Genomic DNA, 17,627 nt, shown 5'->3' with positions numbered 1-17,627 from the left:
CTTTCCATTATACATGGAGTAATACTCCGCAGACACCAAACCCAGTACAACTCACGCCCGTGAGCGTCGCCGCCGACCGACGCCCCAGTCATCCGCATCCAGCAAGCTCGCCGCCGCCTCGAGGCTAAGGCCGCTCGTCTCCGGGTAGCAGACGCGGACCAGCGAAAAGCCGACGAGGCAGACGGCCGCGTACAGGACAAACGTCCATGAGGGCGTGAGCGCGTCCATGAGCGGCAAAAAGGTCAAGCCAATAACAAAGTTAGCCAGCCAGTTCGTGGCCGTAGCCAGTCCGCTGCCGAGCGATCGCACGTCGAGCGCAAACAGCTCGCTCTGCATCCAGGGGACGTTTCCCAGCCCAATTGCGTAGGCAGCGACGTACAGCACAATGCTGACCAGGACGACAGAGGCAGCCGACGAAGACGGGGGCGGTGTGCTGCCTTTGCTGGTGTCGCCCACGGACAAATCTAGACGAGAGAAACCGTAGGCGGCCAGCAGCAGACCCAGGGCCATAAGCGGGATCGAGTACAGCAGCACGCGTCGGCGGCCGATGCGGTCGACCAGCAACAACGCCGCCACTGTAAACACAAAGTTGGTGGCGGCCACCGTGAGCGCTGTGAGCGTTGGCTGGTCGAAGCCGACAAGCGTAAAGATGGTTGCAGAGAAGTACATGAGCGAGTTGAAACCGCAGAGCTGCTGCAGGCCCAGCAGCAGACACGCAATGGCCAGCGCCCGCCGATTGCGGCGCACGCCAAGCAGAGCTGCCCATGTGTCGCCGTCGGCGCGCAGCCAGCGGGGCATAAAGCGCCATGGTTCGCGTTCGCCGGCCGTCGTCGGTACGCGTCGTGCTTGCTTGCGCGCTCGCCGGGCTTCGGCCTCGGCGCGCACTTCCGTCTCAATGGTTTTGACAATGGACGATGCGGCAGCCGTTGCAGCCGCACTTCCGTGGCCACCGTGGACACGACCAATCACTGCCCGTGCCTCGGCCGTGCGCCCGGCCTTGACCAGCCACCGCGGCGACTCGGGCATCAAAAGCACCAGAACTGCCTGGAGCAGCGCGGGCACCGCCCCCAGTCCCACCATCCAGCGCCACGCCGTACGCGGGTCTGCGTACGCCGCCAACAACCAGCCCAGCACATAGGCAATCACTTGGCCCAGCGTGATAAACAGCACATTGACCGTGATGAGACGGCCGCGATGGGCCGCCGGCGCCGCCTCGGCTATATACAGAGGCACAACAAAACTAGCCGCGCCAACGGCAGCACCCACCACCGAACGCCCGACGACCATGACGGGAACGGAGCTGCTTGCGGCCTGGACCAGCGCGCCGACAACAAACAGCGCGTCGGCCGCAAAGATGACGTGTCGGCGGCCGCGCGTGTCGGCCAGCACCGATGAGAGGGGCGAGGCGCCAAGAGCGAAGAGCGCAGTGGACGACGTGATGATGGACTTGTCAAACGACGTCAGGTCGCGGCCCGAAAGCGCGGTGCCGATCGACACGAGCGTGGCCGAGATGACACCTGTGTCGTACCCAAAGAGAAGCCCGCTGAGCCCAGCCGAGAGCGTCAGCAGCCAGATGAAGAGGCCCGCTGTGGCCGCACCGCCTTCTTCGCGATCAACGGGGTCTTTTGGCAGCCCATCAATGTCGTCGCGGGCGACGGTGTTGCCCCCGAGCAAGCCACCGTCCTCGCCGTCGCCATGGAGCAGCGGCTGCTCGTCGGCGCGCAGTGCCATATTGTCTTCGGAGCTGCGGTCCCCTCTGATGCTGAATTCGATGTCCTCGTGGTCGTCGCTCCAGTTGTCCTCCTCAAGCCGACGAGCCCTCGCCATGCAGGCGCGAAAAGCAATCCGAGAGAGCGCAAGCACAAAGAGAGCCCGGGCGACTCCGAGCCCAATACACCTGGCCGTGTCTATATCGTATTGTTTCAGTCGCTCGATTGTTTCGAGTCCAGCCTTCCTGTCAAGTGCCGCCTCGTGCTGTACCGAGCTCGTCCATGAGGATGTGTTTCGATTGCCGTTGGTCGTTGCTTTGCTTAGCAGCCAGATCGTGCCTAGTAAATTGACGGGGCGGTTTACCAGGGGCTGGGATCCTCGCTGGCCAGAGCCCCACAATTTCCACGAGACCCATAATTCAAGGTACTTGGGAGAGTCGGCCCAGCTTGGTATGAGGAACGTGCTCCCACCAATCCGCCACAGCTGGAACCTGTATGGGGATAACGACACCTGTGTTTCGTGTGGCAGGCACGCGACAGCAGCTGGCCATCACGGGGTGTTGAATTGAGGTCTTTCCGGGAGGGTTGGGGGGGGGGGGGGGGGGGGGGGGGGCGTTTTTTTGGCGCCACGCTCTTTTACTTAGTTTCAGTACATTTTGCCGCACCGCGACAAGAAAACGAATGGCTGCCGTCGTCGCCACAACTCTAAAGCGCGTCGCGGGTCGTAGCCATATTTTCGGGCGACGGCAGCATGGTCCGTGAGGTGACTTTCCGTGTCTGCAAGGAAGTTGAGAGCCAGCCTTTCCGGAGGCTGTTCTTTTCCTCGATTCAAGTCTATTTTGACGTGGCGATCTCCTGACATCCCACGGCGCATGAAGCCGCCTGAAACAAGGTCCCAGAAAACAGGACTGCAGGGGACGTCTCCAAGAGACCAGCCCACATATCGAGTACAACAAATGTCGCTTGGCTTTTGAATCGTGAGTCGATGACGTTTCCTGGTCGGTCTCAGCCGCCATTTCTTAGACCAGGAAAATGTTGTGCTCTATCCCATTTCGGGGTTTTGCTGCTGAAGACGTAGGGAGACGGAACTACGGCAGCAAGTGGCAAAAGCATAGTCGTTATACAAGTCTGAGAAGTGGAGGACACCACCAAGCTGTTTGCAGTTTCACTATGGCGTCTCACGAGTCATTTGACGTGGAGTCGACTGGTTCCTGTTGAAATGCCTCACTTTTGGGTGATTCGCTCTTTTGTCGTATACTTCCTCTTCGATTGCCAGGACCCATTCTTAAGATCCCTTGAGACTTTACCTTTCCTTGTCCCGGATCTGACCAACCGAGAAGGATACGAAGAGATACGGGTGCTTGACAATGACAGTGCGAAAGCCCAGGATGGGTGACAACTTGTCGATCTCTGTGACCCGACTGGCCAGGCGCTCGCCTTGTGGCGCCCAAACCCGAAGAACAGTGATACTCTGTAGTCCTCCCGTCTCTCTCGTTTCTCTAGGCGCTCACAAACATATTAAGCAGTGTCAAACGTGAGAGCGGCGCAGCACGACGGAAGTCTAGGACGAAGGGGTGATCTACGTCTCAAACGGCGACTTCCCACGCACCTGGGCAAAGAAGGTGGTGAAAATAGAAGAGCATGGCAAATATATATGATATATATGGGCCGACCACCAACCCTTGCTGATGGACTTGTCGGTTCTGACAGTGATATTCGTACTGGCTAAATAGGTCATATCTCATACGGCTTGGCGAAATTATGTGGAAGACGCAATACTTGTCGAGCAAACCACACCGGGGAAAGAAAGAACTGACACCAGCCATTTCCTGGTAGTGGAGGACGAGTGGATGCCTATAGACAAGTATTCTGGCAAAGTACTATCATATCGGATATTATTATTACTTCCGGAGAGCCAAGTGTCTCATCGGGGTTGTTGTTGTTCGCCTCTGTAATATCAAACAGGTTTCCCGATTAGGCAGTTCGCAAGGCTGGCAAAGGGGAAGACAAATACAAAAGCAATGAGGAAAATGGCTGACCAGAGTCGACGACGAAAATGGAGCACGAGAATGCTCCTTGTCTTGCTCCATGCTTTGCTCTCTCACCATAGGACCTGCGAGTTTCTCCTTCGCCACTTAATGCGCTGGAGTGCACCTGAAACGCAAGAGCAGAAAGAGATTAACCGTTGTGGCTTGCAATAAATTCCCTCTGCACCCACTCTTAGGGCAAGGAAAGTCTTCTTGTGATCCTCGTCTGGGCGTGGTGCTTTTGTCATGCCGAAAATAAACGTTGTAGCGGAGACGCCCGTTTACCCTTCCCTCACTGTGGATACGTGACAGTGCATCGCGGCCAACGCGGGAGAGACCACAACCCCGGTAGCAAGTCATGGGGGGGTAGATGTTGGAGAGAGGGTATTGGGTATAGGAAGACAGAGAGAAGAGAGGAGAAAAAAGAAAAGAGAGAAGAAAACATAGGAGCTAGGAAAGTTTGACGCTGCGGCGGCACGATAAAAACAACTTCCAAAACGCATCCTAGCACGCGTGTACCAGGCGTCTTCACCGGGTGGAAAGTCCCGTTTGGAGTGCAATCAGCCTTAACTCGTGTCGTGACAGCGATTGGGTAGAGAGAAAAGGTATTAATGAAAGGCATGACGGCGAGGGAGAAAGGAAATAAATGCTGTGAAAACAACAGACCTCATCGTGCAGTACCGTTCCTGGTTACCCGGCTCTTGCTGTTTTTGAGACTCTATGTCGAGGAGAATCTATGTCGAGGGACCAGTGTGGCAACTGCGTAGTCGCTCTTTCCCAAGAGTATCTTGAATCACGCAAGGAAGCAACGTTGCGAATTCCTTCCTTCTCCAGAACTCTGCCATACACCCTGGTGGCAAACATCTGTGCGCAAAATCGCAAAACGGCAAGACCGCTCTATGTCACCAGTCACCACGTAAAAGGCATTTTATGTCGTATCCGTACCTGACGCAAGTCCTGCATGAAGGTCCCATCGATCCCCCTCCCTCCTTCCCGGCCGGCCTGCAGACGGAGCCTCACGCCTGCCTGCACCTTCCCACCCCATTTGTGTTTGCGCACCACCCCAAGATCCACGTACGAGGTCAACTTCGAGTACAATTCGCATTAGATTGTACCCCTATCCTCTTCTTTTTATCTGTCACACGTCCACCACCGCTTCTCGATAACCACATGCCATTCCCATGCCCTTCGACAACATTCTCTGAGGCCCACCGCACAGCCCATGACTTCCCCCCATGACTTTCCCTCTCAATCGTCACAATTATCACCCCCTGTTCGCTGAAGTCCTTTTATTTCTTGGCTCTTCGTGTCTCGGACCTTACAAGTCTCGCGTGGCTTCCCTCCTCTTTCATCATCCTTGTCGATACGATGCCTCTCCTTTCTCTTCCCGGACAGTTTGTGTCTGCTTCAGCTACTGAGCTCCATCCCCTCTGCACCCCGGTCGTGGACGGGTACGAAGCACGGCCTCGGCCAGGGGGTTGGGCGAGAAACGCAAGAACCAAAGCACGACGTTGGTCTCAGGTTGACAAATCGATCGACGGCACATACGTTTGCTTCTCATATTCTCTCTTCCCTATCTCCCCTCCATACCCCACGCAGCATTCGGGAGGCAAACCGACAGTGCGTACAGTGATTCGCCGATTTTGTTATACGTCGACAGACCGCGATCTTTCCTGTTTCGATCATACCTATTAAATCCATGGTCCACCCCTTCTCACAGCCCTCGCATCACGACCCTGCATCAACAGCAACTGCCACAAGTACAGCACAAGGCGTGGCCACGCGATTCTCGGGCATGACAACAAAAACCGCGTTCCCTTGTTTTACTATCTAAGCAAAGCAAAGTTTCGCTCATCCTTTTAGCCTGACCAAACTCGACGCGTTTGTGGCTTCGACTGTGTACTAGCTCCATCTCCTTTTCCAAAGTTTGGTGCTGTCACAGGTTCTTCGGCCTCGCTGCAGTTTTGCAAATCTGGGACCTGCCAATCAGTCTGCCTGTCCCGACCGGCAAACTATTCTCTCTCCCCACACACTGGCAGTCATTTGTCTCCGTTTCTGTAGTGTATACGAGAGGTGTATATACTTACCAGACAGCGCCCTCTCTTGATCATCCTGGGTTCCTTCTTACTTCCTTTTTTTCTTGCCTTCCGCTTCTCTTCCTATTGTCTCACCTCTTCTTTTTCCCTAGATTAAGTATTCTAAATGGTCTACTGATTAAACCTACAACTTGCCGCACATCACACTATTTCCCTTCATAGGCCTAATCTTTTCGAAAAACCACCACCGTTGCCACTTTCTTTTCCATGGCTTCCCCAGGCCAGAACCGGCGGAGGTCGAAAAATCACAGCCGCGAAGTCAGCCTTGATATATCATTGGAAAATACAGTTCAGAACAAGTCCATGCAGGTATGAACAAGACATCACTTTACTCACATCGGTTGGCATAAGAACTTTGCTAACAACACCTAGCCATGCGATCTCAACGGCTTCATGGACTATCTCTACTATGTGGAGCGCCGTGCCGAGAACTTACAGTTCTTTCTATGGTATTGTGATTATATCGAGCGTTGGAGTCGGCTTCCACCGCAACAACGGCAGCTGGCTCCCGTATGGGGTCCGGTAGAAGCTGCAGAAGCCGCCCAGGAAGAAGCAGAAGCAGCAACAGCTACTGCCAATGCATCCATTGTCGATACGGTACCAATACCTAATGCATCGATACATCTACCACCACCAACGGTCTCTGCAAACAGCAAACAACACGTTCTACACAGCCGAGGACCTAGCTCGAGCAGTAATCGGAGCCATGGTAGGCATACTCTCAGCATCGACACCGGCCTTGCGGACTATCCCTATGGAGCAAGTGGCCAGTATAAACCACGAACCAACTCTGTGACCAGCACAGCGACGGCAGCGTCTATATCCTCCATGGCTAGCGTCTCCTCACAACTCTCCACATCTTCACGCGTGGCAGCTTCGATCCACCAACGATCCGATAATGCCAAGTTAACAAATATCCTCACGATTCTCGAAAACCTTCCCGAGGCATCAGAACCTATATCAGCTGTCGAGGCACCAATGCCAAGGCATGGACCATCCAGGTCTGGTGAGATCAGCCCATCCATGGTGTTACCTCGTGGTGTTTCTTCAACACCAATGGACTGGCAGGAGGTGCAGCCTGATTCACTGCAGCCGTTCCGTGACGAGCTTGGCCGTGTTGTTCGGCATTATATTGCCGCCACGGGCGACCGTCCGCTCCCTGACCTATTTCCACCTGAGCGTGATGCCTGCTTTCGAGCCGCAAAGCGCACCACCCACCCATCCGCACTTCTCCCAGCCTTCTTAGCAGCCGAGTCGGCCCTCCGGGAACAGTCGTTCCCCATGTTTGTCCGCAACTGGTGTGTCGGCAATATCGACAAGGGCTCACCACGTCTGATATTTGTGCAGATCATGGCATTGGTTTTGTTCCTTGTTGGTGCGGCTTTGGACATCATCTTGATCTTGTTCGGGGGCAGTGGCAAGAGTAGCTCCTCGCCTTCCGGGATGATGGTAGACTTGACCAAGAGCCTTCCCCGGCTAACATGTCTGGCCATTTGGTGGCCGGCACTGACAGTACTACTGGCGGCATGGCGAAAGATTGATTTGCTTCTGCACTTTCGTGGTCAGCGCTTGTTACGCCCATGGGAGATCGAGGACGACGGTGTCGACGGAGATGACAACGAGGAGTCCCGTTCTCCCATGTCTACCTACTCGATTGATCTAGAAAAAGATATGGCGGGACGGAGCGGCAGCCACAGTAGCAACAGCCCGAAGCGGTACCATCGTGGCCACCGTCACCAAGCATCCACCAGTTCCACGTCCAGCCGTATCGATCCTCTCCGCAAAGCTAGCTTACAGGCCCTAGGTCCACGCAACGACCCTGACAGCGAGCCATGGGCCCGCTGGCAGAGACGGATGCCATTTTACCGCCGCCTGATTTCTGAGCTACGGCCGACAAGCAGTGCCGGGCTAGGCAGCCGTACAGTGGCCGTGCAACATGCAGGCGTGCGGGCGTTGCAGAACCGAGCTGTGTGGAGTGCTGTACTCTGGGCCGGTCTAGCGTCAATGTCATTGACCATTGTTTCGCTGTTTATTCCGGGGCCGGGGATGTAGACTTTATGTTTTCTTTATTTCGTTTTTTGAGAGTGGTTTCATTTGATGATACCTAGATGGACTTTTTATTGTGCATTTTCTTTGGCCATGCGATTTATACCCTTGAGGCTGGTCCTGATTTCTGCACGCCGAATGATAAAGACACTTATCGTTTTCTAAATTTGTAATTTATGATACAATTTTTTACATGATATTTATTTTTTTCCCCCAATTATTCAGTTTAGAAATCTAAAGGGACTCATATACATCAGCACTGACAGGAATGGGAACACAAGCATGAAAGGGTACCAGGTGCTACAATTATTGGATATGTTTGTTTCTATTGTTCTATGCTTCCTCTTGGTCGGGCTGCCAACAGCCCCTTTCCAACGTATCGTGTATGCTAAGAAAGAGAAAGAAAATAGACGGGGTATTGTATATGTACACATGTATGGCTAGTACAAGAAAATGAGAAACAAAAAAGATATGTACAGAAATATTAAGAAACGTAGTCAAAAAGTACAAAACGAAAACAATGCAAAATGAAGACGAGTGGCAAAAGAATAAAGAGACATGGTCAAAACTATGACACAGAGCGATACCACTCATGCACGCGGCTTACAGCCACAATGTAAAGACCATCATGACACCGACCAGGGCGGCACCAGCAACCGTGAACTCGCGGTTGAAAACGCTCAGGCTCTTAGGCGAGAGCGACGAAGCCGAGCTCTTGGCGGAGCTAGTAGCGCCAGACGAGGTGCTGGAGCTGGAACCGGTGGACGTCTTGTCAGCAGCGCCACCGCTGGCAGTGGCCGTGGCGAGGGTGTAGCTGGCGCCGCCGCCGCTGGCCTTGCTGCCGGCAGCAATGACGGAGCTATCGAGGGTGGGGATGGGCACATTGCCATCAATCTCCCAGCCACCAGCAGTCGAGGCCGGGCAGTCACGCGTGGACACCGAGCTGGGGTTGTAATCGGCACTCTTGACGCCAGTGGGGTGGAGGGTGGCCCACTGGCTCTTGAGGTTGGCAAAATCGGGGGTTATGGGCTTGGGGGTGCCGCTGCGCGGCGCGTCGTCAGAGGCAGAGCCGTCGCCGTAGGAAATGAGGCCGTAGTTGTTGGCCTCCTGGATCCACTCGTAGACAATGGCGCCGCACCAGTTGCTGTCCATGTCCGGGCCGAGAATGGACGCCTGGTCCTCAAAGAGGCGGGGGCCAGGGACGTTGCACCCGGTCTCGGAAAAGAACAGGGGCACCGGGAAATTGAGGGCTTGCTTCTCGAGGTTGGCGTAGCCCGATGTGGTGAAGGTCGAAGGGTCGCACCACTCGTAAGAGTTGAGGGAGAAGAAGTCAATGTTGTCCGCCTCGTTGCCGCCGCAGGTGAGGTAGTCCTGGAGCATGGGCCGCAGCTCAGCAATGTCGGCAGCCGAGTAGCCAATGGGAATTTTGCGGTAGCCCTTGGAGTCCCGGTAGGCCTTCATATCGTGAGCGGCGGCCTTGACGTACGGCGCGGCAATGGACTGGTTCGTGAGGGCGATGACTTCGTTGCCGACAAAGAAGCCGAGAACATTCGTGTAGGAGGAAAAGGTATCCATGACGGCGGCAAACTGGCCGAACTGTGTCCCGTTCCAGGACGGGGCCGCCATGGTCTGCAATGTTAGAATATGGGAATCAAAGTGGTATATGTGCAGAACAGCAGGCCGGGGGCAACATACCGGATCCATTATGTAGGTGTTGAAGGTATCGAGGTCGATCAAGGTGTAGATGCCAGCTGAAGCAAAGGCGCTCATGCAGCTGTCATGGTTGGCGGTCGGATCGACGTGGTAGACTCGGATGGTGTTGGTGCCAAGTGTCTTCATCAGTTGCACGTCGCGGGCGCATTGGTCGCCATCGACGAGAGGGTCGTCCTGAGAGAGCTGGTAGGCGATGCCTTTCATAAAGAACTGGGAGCCGTCCTCGTTAAAGAACTTGTTGCCGACGACGGAGACGGGCGCCAGCGTGGAAGAGGCGGCATTGGCCGTGGCAGCGGCGGCCAGAAGCGCGCCGGACGCCGTTGTGAATCTCATGTTGACGGAAGAAGGCAGAAAAGAAACGAGTGGAAGCTGGGGAGGTTGAAAAGTGAAGCGAATGTGACGAAAGGCGAACGATTGCGAGGTTGAGTAGCAGCACAAAAATCGGAGCGAGAGAATTGAAGATGTGAAGAGTAACGAGCGTATCGAGAAGATGTCCTTGAGTCCGGGCCCAGAGCTCAAATAGCGAAAGACGTCGAAAGTTGGTTGTGGGTGAAGACAACGAGTGGCACAGAATCTGATTGAAGCACGCCGCAGACAAACAAATTTAAAACCCCCGTGTACCGAACAAGACGGACAATCTGCAACTTGGTGATGCGTGCAACAAACAACAAGACAACGGACGAGGAGGGAAGTAACAGAAAAAGGAAAGAGGGAGGCAAAAATAGGAGACGGAGGCCTAAGAATAGAAGGAGCAAACAACCACAATACGCAGACAATACGCCATACAACATAACAACACAAACCGGAATGCACTGCTGCAGGCAAAGAAAGATCCACCTCTACAGCAAAGAGGGCAAGCGCGAGGCACGCTTGTTTTGTGAGATTTTCTCTCCGTATTTGGTGTGCTCGTGGTTTTTGAGTAGCATCTCAGTCGTGCTAGCGCGGACCACAAAAGGAAACGACCAAGGGGCAAGACACCGGAACGGGGCTCCTTCCCACTTGAGGATGCACTAACGTCACAGAAAGTGCGACGCGGGGGCAAAAGGACCAAGGCTTTGTGCTTGTCTTCAGTGGCTGTTGCCGTTCTGATTTGTTCTTCTGCTTCTTTTGTTTCCTGGCGCCGACGGAGGCAGGAGCTACCCCCCCTGCAGCCGTCGCATTTGATTGGTGTCGCTATTGGCAGGAAGCACAAAGCGTGGACCACAGCGTCCAGTCTTTACAGTGTGCCAGGCCAGGGCCTCATTTATCGCCCATCGAAAAGGGGCCAAATATCGCACTCGTAATGGTACACCAGAACGCCTGCATGCACACAAACTTGAGGCGTGGTAACCCGTCATTGTAACATGAAAGGAGATATACGTCACCTTCACATCCAGCTGCCGTCGGGGCGTTCCTTCCTGCCAGGCGCAAACAGCCACGTCTCAGTCCCTTGAGCGGCAGTTGCCTAGATCGTACGCCGGTTTTGATGCAGCTACAGAGACAAGAGGGTCTGGCGAATGAGGTATCCTATAAAGAATACAAGCGGAAGTGAGAGGCATTTACGAATACTAAGCCTTTGTTCTGAAAATATTTCGTTTCAACCGGGTTCTACCCAGAGCAATGTTTGTCAATGTACAAAAACTGGGTCGCTCTTGCCGAATGTCGATGACTACATTGTGCATGAACGAGCTACTGGAATGTAAAGTATACGAATGCGGGTAGAAACATACAAAAGCTACTTTGTAACCTTGTTTTATTCTTGAGACCCCACTTTTACGCCGCTCATAGCGCCTTCAGAGGGCTGCTCTCGCAAACTTTTTTCAGACCCAACCAGCCCTTGTACCTTGCCTTAGCGCTGTCTGACAGTGGTGGAGACCCGCTGATAACGAAACATGTCAGTTTTTTTTTTGGGGGGGGGGGGGGTTTTTGTGAAAATAATTCAAACCTCGCTTTGTCGGCGGTGTTTTCTCCAAAACGTTTGGTGAAAACGAGGGACGATTGTGCACCTTGATATCATCGGCTTATACCGCAGCTTAGAATCTCATTTTATGCCGTGTTTATGCCGTGCCTCGTGCCTCGGCCAGCAGATGCGGGTTAAAATACGTTTGGAATGTCGATACGGCCGAGTTACGAGCAATTCTGATGAGCGAGTGTAAGACAGAGCTGCACAGATGTCGCAGGCCGGTTGTGCAAGATGCTGTCCCACGTGGGTGCGCACATCGACCTGTCCTTTCATCTTGCTCCGCAGAAATCTAGTTGTCGTCCTATTCACTTTGTCGTTTGTGCGATATACTTGCTGAGTTCGGAGTACGTCGTCTAATGGTGTACGATGTACGATGTAATATTTTGTATGACCTTCTCAACTTTCTTCAATGGACCGTCTGCTCCGTAATATGGGGTTGCAGAGCAGGGGTGTGGGTGGGGATCCATCAAAGAGCGCTGATCATTGTTACGTTTTGTTGATTTTGGTGCATTGTGAACTGGGGACACCACTCGAAGAACAACGGTCCTGGCATTTCGTGTTTGTTTTTCTAATTTCACAACGACACCGGAGCCCGGAAAGGGGGGACTGCATTGATGCCACCTGCACGGTGCTGATGGCCGAGCTGCTCTTCCAATTCCATTCTCGTATTTGATTTGGCTTTCTCCGCATTTCCCATGGCCAGTTAGGGTTTCATTCATGGTGCATAAAAAGCTTGGAGCCTCTCGTTTTAAGATTTGCTTTCTTGGCAAGGCCACTTTCTATTTTGTCCCATCTTTTGGATGTGAGTGTGCTGTCTTTACCGATTTTCTTGACACTTGAATACGAGGTCGGAAAGGCTTCATTCTGTTATTGATAGATTAAAGAGGGTCATAGGAAATACAATTGACAAAATGTGCATAAGATCGTAAGTCCAAATTCAGTCAAATCACCACCAACTCCATGCCGTCCTATTCGCGTCAAGATATCAGAACATAAATCCAAAGAAAGTATTCCTGCCAGAGAGTTGCCGATCTGAGGCCTCATATCCATTCGTACTTCACACACTTCCTCATTGCATTCTCATGCCGCATACACGGGCGAATTCCATGGCTGCCGTACCTTGTCACGGATTTGCAGATTTCGGATCGCCTGCAAGCCGTTGGACAGGTCGAAGCCGCCGCCCTTTCCACCGTCTTTGACGTCTTTGATGCCATCTTTGCTGCTGGCCACACTGCCGGTCTCGCTCTCCTCGAGGATCACGCTGGCGCCGCCGCCGCCGCCGGCACCGCCCACGCCAGCCACACTACTCCGAGCACTTCCACCCGAGCCGCTGTCGTTGCGGGCGTGGTGCACAGCGGCACGTCGGCCGCTCATGCTCCGCTGGTTGGCAGTGTGATGGTTGCTGCTGAGGCTGCCGTACCCGTAGTTGAAGCTGCCGGTACGCGACGGACCGGCCGCCGGGCTGACGGCGCCGCTGTTGCTGCTCCAGCTGTAGCCACCGCCGCCACCTAATATCGACGTGGACGTGGGCGACACGGCTATCATGGCCGTCGGTGACACAGCCCCGCTGCTGTCGGACGTTGTGTTGGTGCCGTTGGTCGACATGATGAGGCGTGGTGAGTGTGAGTAGCTGCTGCCGTAGTCCCCTGCCCCGCCCGCTCCATAGCTTCCTGCGGCTGTACCACCGTATGAGTAGTAGCTGCCACTGACGTCGCCTGCGTTGTTGGCCATCATCGTGCCCATATCCACGCCGGCGTAGGTTGTGTAGTCCAACCAACCCATATTAAAGCCGCCGTACTCATGCACGCAGTGCGGTTCCGAGATCCCACAGTGGTCGCGCAGGATCTGGTACATGCGCGCTTGAACATCGTAGGCCGAAGGACGTTCGCTGGCGTGCAGCGCCATCATGCGCTCGACGACGTGCAGCATGGGTGCGACACCGGCGAGTGTTCCGTCGCTGTCCTCGGAGCCTACCTTCATGGACCGCTTCTTGCCAAGAGAGGAAGCGGCATCGCGCGCAAGGCCGGTCATCCAGCTCTCTACCTGGCCGAGATTTTTGTGAAAGGACGAGTCAAGCACGGCGCCACCGCGGCCCGGAGTCTTGTGTTTGGCGGCACGGTGTGTGGCAAACGACCGTGTCTGGCGCTTGAGCATGAAACTGAGCAGCTCGAGAATGATACAGCCGAGGGAAAAGACATCGGCCGCCTGCGGGTTCAACTGAGGGATGGGTACATTTGAGCCACTGTTCCCGTTGGATGACGAATAGTAGCCGTCACCGCCACCGGCGCAGCCGCCCATTGTGTTGCTGCGGCTGATGGAGAAGTTGGCCGAAGCGCCCACCTGGAACGCAAATCCCGAGGCAGTTGTCATGTGTTGATCGGGCGACATGGAGAGTCCCAGGCCTACGTTCTCGCCACTGTTTTGCCGGTGCCGACTGCTCGTCATTCCACTACCGATGGCACTGTCACGGCTGCTGCTGCTGCCGTAGACGCTGCCGGCATACATGCTCATGCCGGCACCGCGACCACCAGAACCACCCTCGCCCGTCAGAGTGCTCTTGCGACTACTGCTGCCACTGATTGCACCAACACCAACACCACCGCTGCCTCCACTGCTGCTCCCGGATGGCCGATACCACTGCTCGGGCGCCGCGTAGTCGTACGACTCCTTGTCAAAGGATACTTTGTCGTGGCTGGACCCGCTGCTGTCCATGCCAAAGTGCGTAAAGTCGGAAAAGAAGATGTGGTTGTCGTTGTTGTGGTGGCTGAAGAGGACCGTCGACGGCTTGATGTTGCCGTGTGATAGGCCCCGGTTGTGCACAAAGCAAAGTGTGTCCACGAGGCAGTGGATCCAGTTGAAGATGAGGCGGCGGCGATCACGTTTGGCAAGGGCTTTGACAGGTGCCGGAGTCGTTGCCAAAAGGGACTTGAGGCTTCCCTCGCCGGCGGGCGTAAAGAGAACGTACCCGTAGCCTTGGTGGACGTACGAGGTAAAGTATGATACGAGGTGGTCGTTTTGCACGGACTTGATGCTGGTGACCTCGTATTGGAACTCGTCGAGCGTGACGTAGCCGTACCCATACGCCGAGCCGGCAATGGGCGCCAGCGGGATTCGCCGGCGAGCAAAGACCATGCCCGGATAGTTGGGCAGCGCGACGCGGTCGCCACCACCCGGCAAACCGCTGCTGCCACCACCAAGGCCACTCCCAGAACTGCTGCTGCCTGTGAGTCCGCTCCCACTGCCGCCGCCCGGTGAACCGCTACCGTCGCTTCCTATACTGCCGCTGCCACCAGGGCTGCGGTCCACCAGGTCCAGCGGCACGACCTCCATGTCGTCGTAAATCACCACCTCGTCGCTGCGCTCCAGAGGCTTGAGCAGGTAGTAGTACTGTCGCTGGTGGAACTTGCGATCGAAACGGGCGTCACGGCTGGGTGTCAGCGCCAGCCGTTCGACGTGCTCGCGGGCAATGGGCAGGTCTTCGTCGTCCCAGGAGTCGTCTATCACACCGAAAATTTGGTCAGGCACGTGCAGGTCGACGAGAATGAGAAAGATCTTCTTGGCCTTCTCGTCGATCCACTCCCAATATGTGCCGTCGGTAAGGCCATCGCCAAATGCCAGCGGCCGGTCCAAGCGTTCGATTTCAGCGGGAAGGAGGTGCGAGCATACGAATTGGCGTGTAACGGTACGCTCGATGCGGTTTGCGTCGTACCACACCATTGTGGTTGCTGTGTATATGTGTGTGGGGGAGCGTGCGTCAGTCTGAAATCAAGGCGCGTCGACAAGATCGAGGTTAATATATGCTGTAGAAAAACTGTCCGCGCGAATGAGTGCTGTGATTCTCTTTGCACGGGCAATTGGACGTACTACATCCTCTGTTGATGCATGGCTGAGGAGAGGACTGAAGAGTATGGGTGAGAGAAGAAGTTGTGCAAATGGGCAAATTGGCTTGATACTGGGAGAAAGATGATAAACAAAGGGACGAGAAGAGGGAGAGCAGAAAGAGGGGAGAGGGATGTCGAGTCTTTTGACCCCCTCCGACCGTCGACGTTTATCTACGACGAGCAACCGGGGACAATAGGACCGGATGGAAGGAGGCCAAAGAAGGCGGGCAAGAGCCAGGCGACAAGGGTGGCAAGCCCAGAGAACAAGAACCATGCGCTTCTCTGGAATGAGGGGAGGGTGGAGGAGGAAGGAGCGAGTGGTGGAAGGAAGGAACCAAGGACCATAAACGGGCTGTGAAGATGAAGAGAGATAAAAAAGGAAGGAACAGCCCAATTAAGAAAATGGAAGGAAAGTACGAAAAGGAGGGAAGAAGCGAGAAAGTACGACCCAAAAACCAACCAACCGTCGCAAAACCGTTTATCAAGCTGGGACGCCCAGCTTACCCCGTTTTCTGATACATTGCCTGCAGGTCCACCTCATCCACCACATCCACCACACATGGCAAAAAAAGCCACGCACGTTCTTTTATGAGTTTGTCGTTCTCGAGCCTGTCTCCGGCACACCTATGCCGGCATACACATCAAAAAAAAAATACAATTCGAGCCCGGCATTGCTGCTTTTCCCTTTGCCCCGTCCTTCCCTTTCCGTCGTTCCCCACCGAAACCTCTCTCTGGGAAGACATGATGGGCATGATCTTGTCCTGGGATGCCTCGCTCCTTGCCGGGCCGGATAAGGCTCAAGGATGGGCCACAAGGTGGTCAACGAGATAGGGAAGGCAAGAATGAAGGAGTGATATGAGTGGCGGGAAGGAAGAATAAACATATGAAATACAGAGATGCTCTACAACTTAGTTGGGCCCCGATGACAAAGTGCGATGACTTGGCCCCGATGTGAAAGAGGTCATGGACACACCGAAGAAGGCAGCTGGTGTTGAATAGAGGAGATAAAATGGTAAATATCTAAAGGTCGTCTCCATGATTCATGGTAATGTTGTAGAATCATCGATGCGACAAGGCAGAGCTTTTCTGTTTTCTGCATTTCGAAAACAAATCTCGTTAGTTGTGTGTGAGAAACAGTGATCCAAGTCGACATGCACAGCGTTTCCAATATCTCTGGTAGAGGACGGAAAACTCGAACGATTTGGGTTGAGCAGGGCCGAAGCCTGTCTCTAAACCCCGGCATAATACGTTGTTCTCTGCCCTTTTTTCCCCCTCGGTTGTACCCTTGATTGCCTGTCGATGCTTTTCGAGATAAAGAGCAAGGGTTGGAAACAAAACGACTAACAAACAGACGGACGTCACCTAAGAAAGGAGGGCTGCTTTAGTCTGTGATTGGCCCGTGGAAGTTAAAGATAAACGAAGACACAATGGTCGCACAACCCACTTTGCATGGCCTGCCCCCCAAATCCACTGGTCCTCGTTCTCCCCAGCTCCCAGGTCTCCAGAGATAAGGAAATCGACGGCCATTTGACGACCAATTTTTTTGTTTTGTTTTAACCCTCTCTCTTCTTCAGCCGTTCACCGTCCCCATGTCTGGCAAAGTACCAGAGTACATGAGGCTCCTTCTTGGCATGGTAGACGACGCGCCGCTAGTTGTTTGGCCCAATGAAAGGAGAAATGCCTCTCGAAAGTCTCCTGGCTTTTCTTCTTGCTTCGTTGGCTTCCGACCCTCTTCGATCCTGAAAAGTGCGCAATGAGAAAAGTGACAGAGCGACACGCGACCCAGGCCGTTGAGCGAAGCAGGGACAAGCCCTGCAGTTGTCTACGCCTATTTGGCTTAGGGTTAGAAGAGTAGAAGGAGCCCTGACAAGAGCTCCAGTCCTGGGCGCATGGATGAAGGATGATGCTTTAAAGGTTGTTGTTCCCGCGCGCAGAAGAAAACAAATGTATCGTCATCGACAACCAACACGCAGTTGACTTAACCTTGTCGTTGATTCAAGCCTCTTTGTCGTCCTGCTTTAAGGCACGGCTGCAGCCGCGAAACCGCCCCGTCATGGTAGTTGGGACGGGGCGGGCATAGTATCCATTACGTACACAGATGCTCTGCGAATGGACAGACTGGCGACGCGACTGGGGCAGGTAGGATAGCAGATCTGGGCCCGACAACGTCGCAAAGTATGTCGTACATTTTGTATTACCTACCAACAGCCCGC

The 17,627-nt window shown here is 54.3% G+C and overlaps 4 protein-coding genes across 4 annotated transcripts; 1 reads left to right on the top strand and 3 right to left on the bottom strand.

Moving 5' to 3' along the window:
• Window positions 1-51: 51 nt before the first annotated feature.
• SPBR_03676 (MFS transporter, SP family, solute carrier family 2 (myo-inositol transporter), member 13) lies at window positions 52-1,827 on the bottom strand (the record flags this gene model as incomplete). The annotated part of the gene is made up of 1 exon (XM_040761966.1): window positions 52-1,827. The coding sequence occupies one exon, from the start codon at window positions 1,825-1,827 to the stop codon at window positions 52-54; it is 1,776 nt and encodes a 591-aa protein (XP_040622710.1).
• Window positions 1,828-6,888: 5,061 nt separating this feature from the next.
• Window positions 6,889-7,884, top strand: SPBR_03805 (uncharacterized protein; the record flags this gene model as incomplete). The annotated part of the gene is made up of 1 exon (XM_040762095.1): window positions 6,889-7,884. One exon carries the CDS (start codon window positions 6,889-6,891, stop codon window positions 7,882-7,884), a length of 996 nt encoding a protein of 331 aa, XP_040622709.1.
• A 597-nt stretch (window positions 7,885-8,481) lies between these two features.
• Window positions 8,482-9,924, bottom strand: SPBR_03733 (uncharacterized protein; the record flags this gene model as incomplete). The annotated part of the gene is made up of 2 exons (XM_040762023.1): window positions 8,482-9,507; window positions 9,574-9,924. The coding sequence occupies 2 exons, from the start codon at window positions 9,922-9,924 to the stop codon at window positions 8,482-8,484; spliced, it is 1,377 nt and encodes a 458-aa protein (XP_040622708.1).
• Window positions 9,925-12,613: 2,689 nt separating this feature from the next.
• SPBR_03605 (protein kinase domain-containing protein) lies at window positions 12,614-15,250 on the bottom strand (the record flags this gene model as incomplete). Its single annotated transcript, XM_040761895.1, has 1 exon — window positions 12,614-15,250. The coding sequence occupies one exon, from the start codon at window positions 15,248-15,250 to the stop codon at window positions 12,614-12,616; it is 2,637 nt and encodes an 878-aa protein (XP_040622707.1).
• Between the last annotated feature and the right edge of the window lie 2,377 nt (window positions 15,251-17,627).

This window comes from Sporothrix brasiliensis (genome assembly GCF_000820605.1).
Source record: "Sporothrix brasiliensis 5110 chromosome Unknown Cont14, whole genome shotgun sequence".
Taxonomy (NCBI): domain Eukaryota; kingdom Fungi; phylum Ascomycota; class Sordariomycetes; order Ophiostomatales; family Ophiostomataceae; genus Sporothrix; species Sporothrix brasiliensis.
This window is presented reverse-complemented; position numbering and strand designations above follow the sequence as displayed.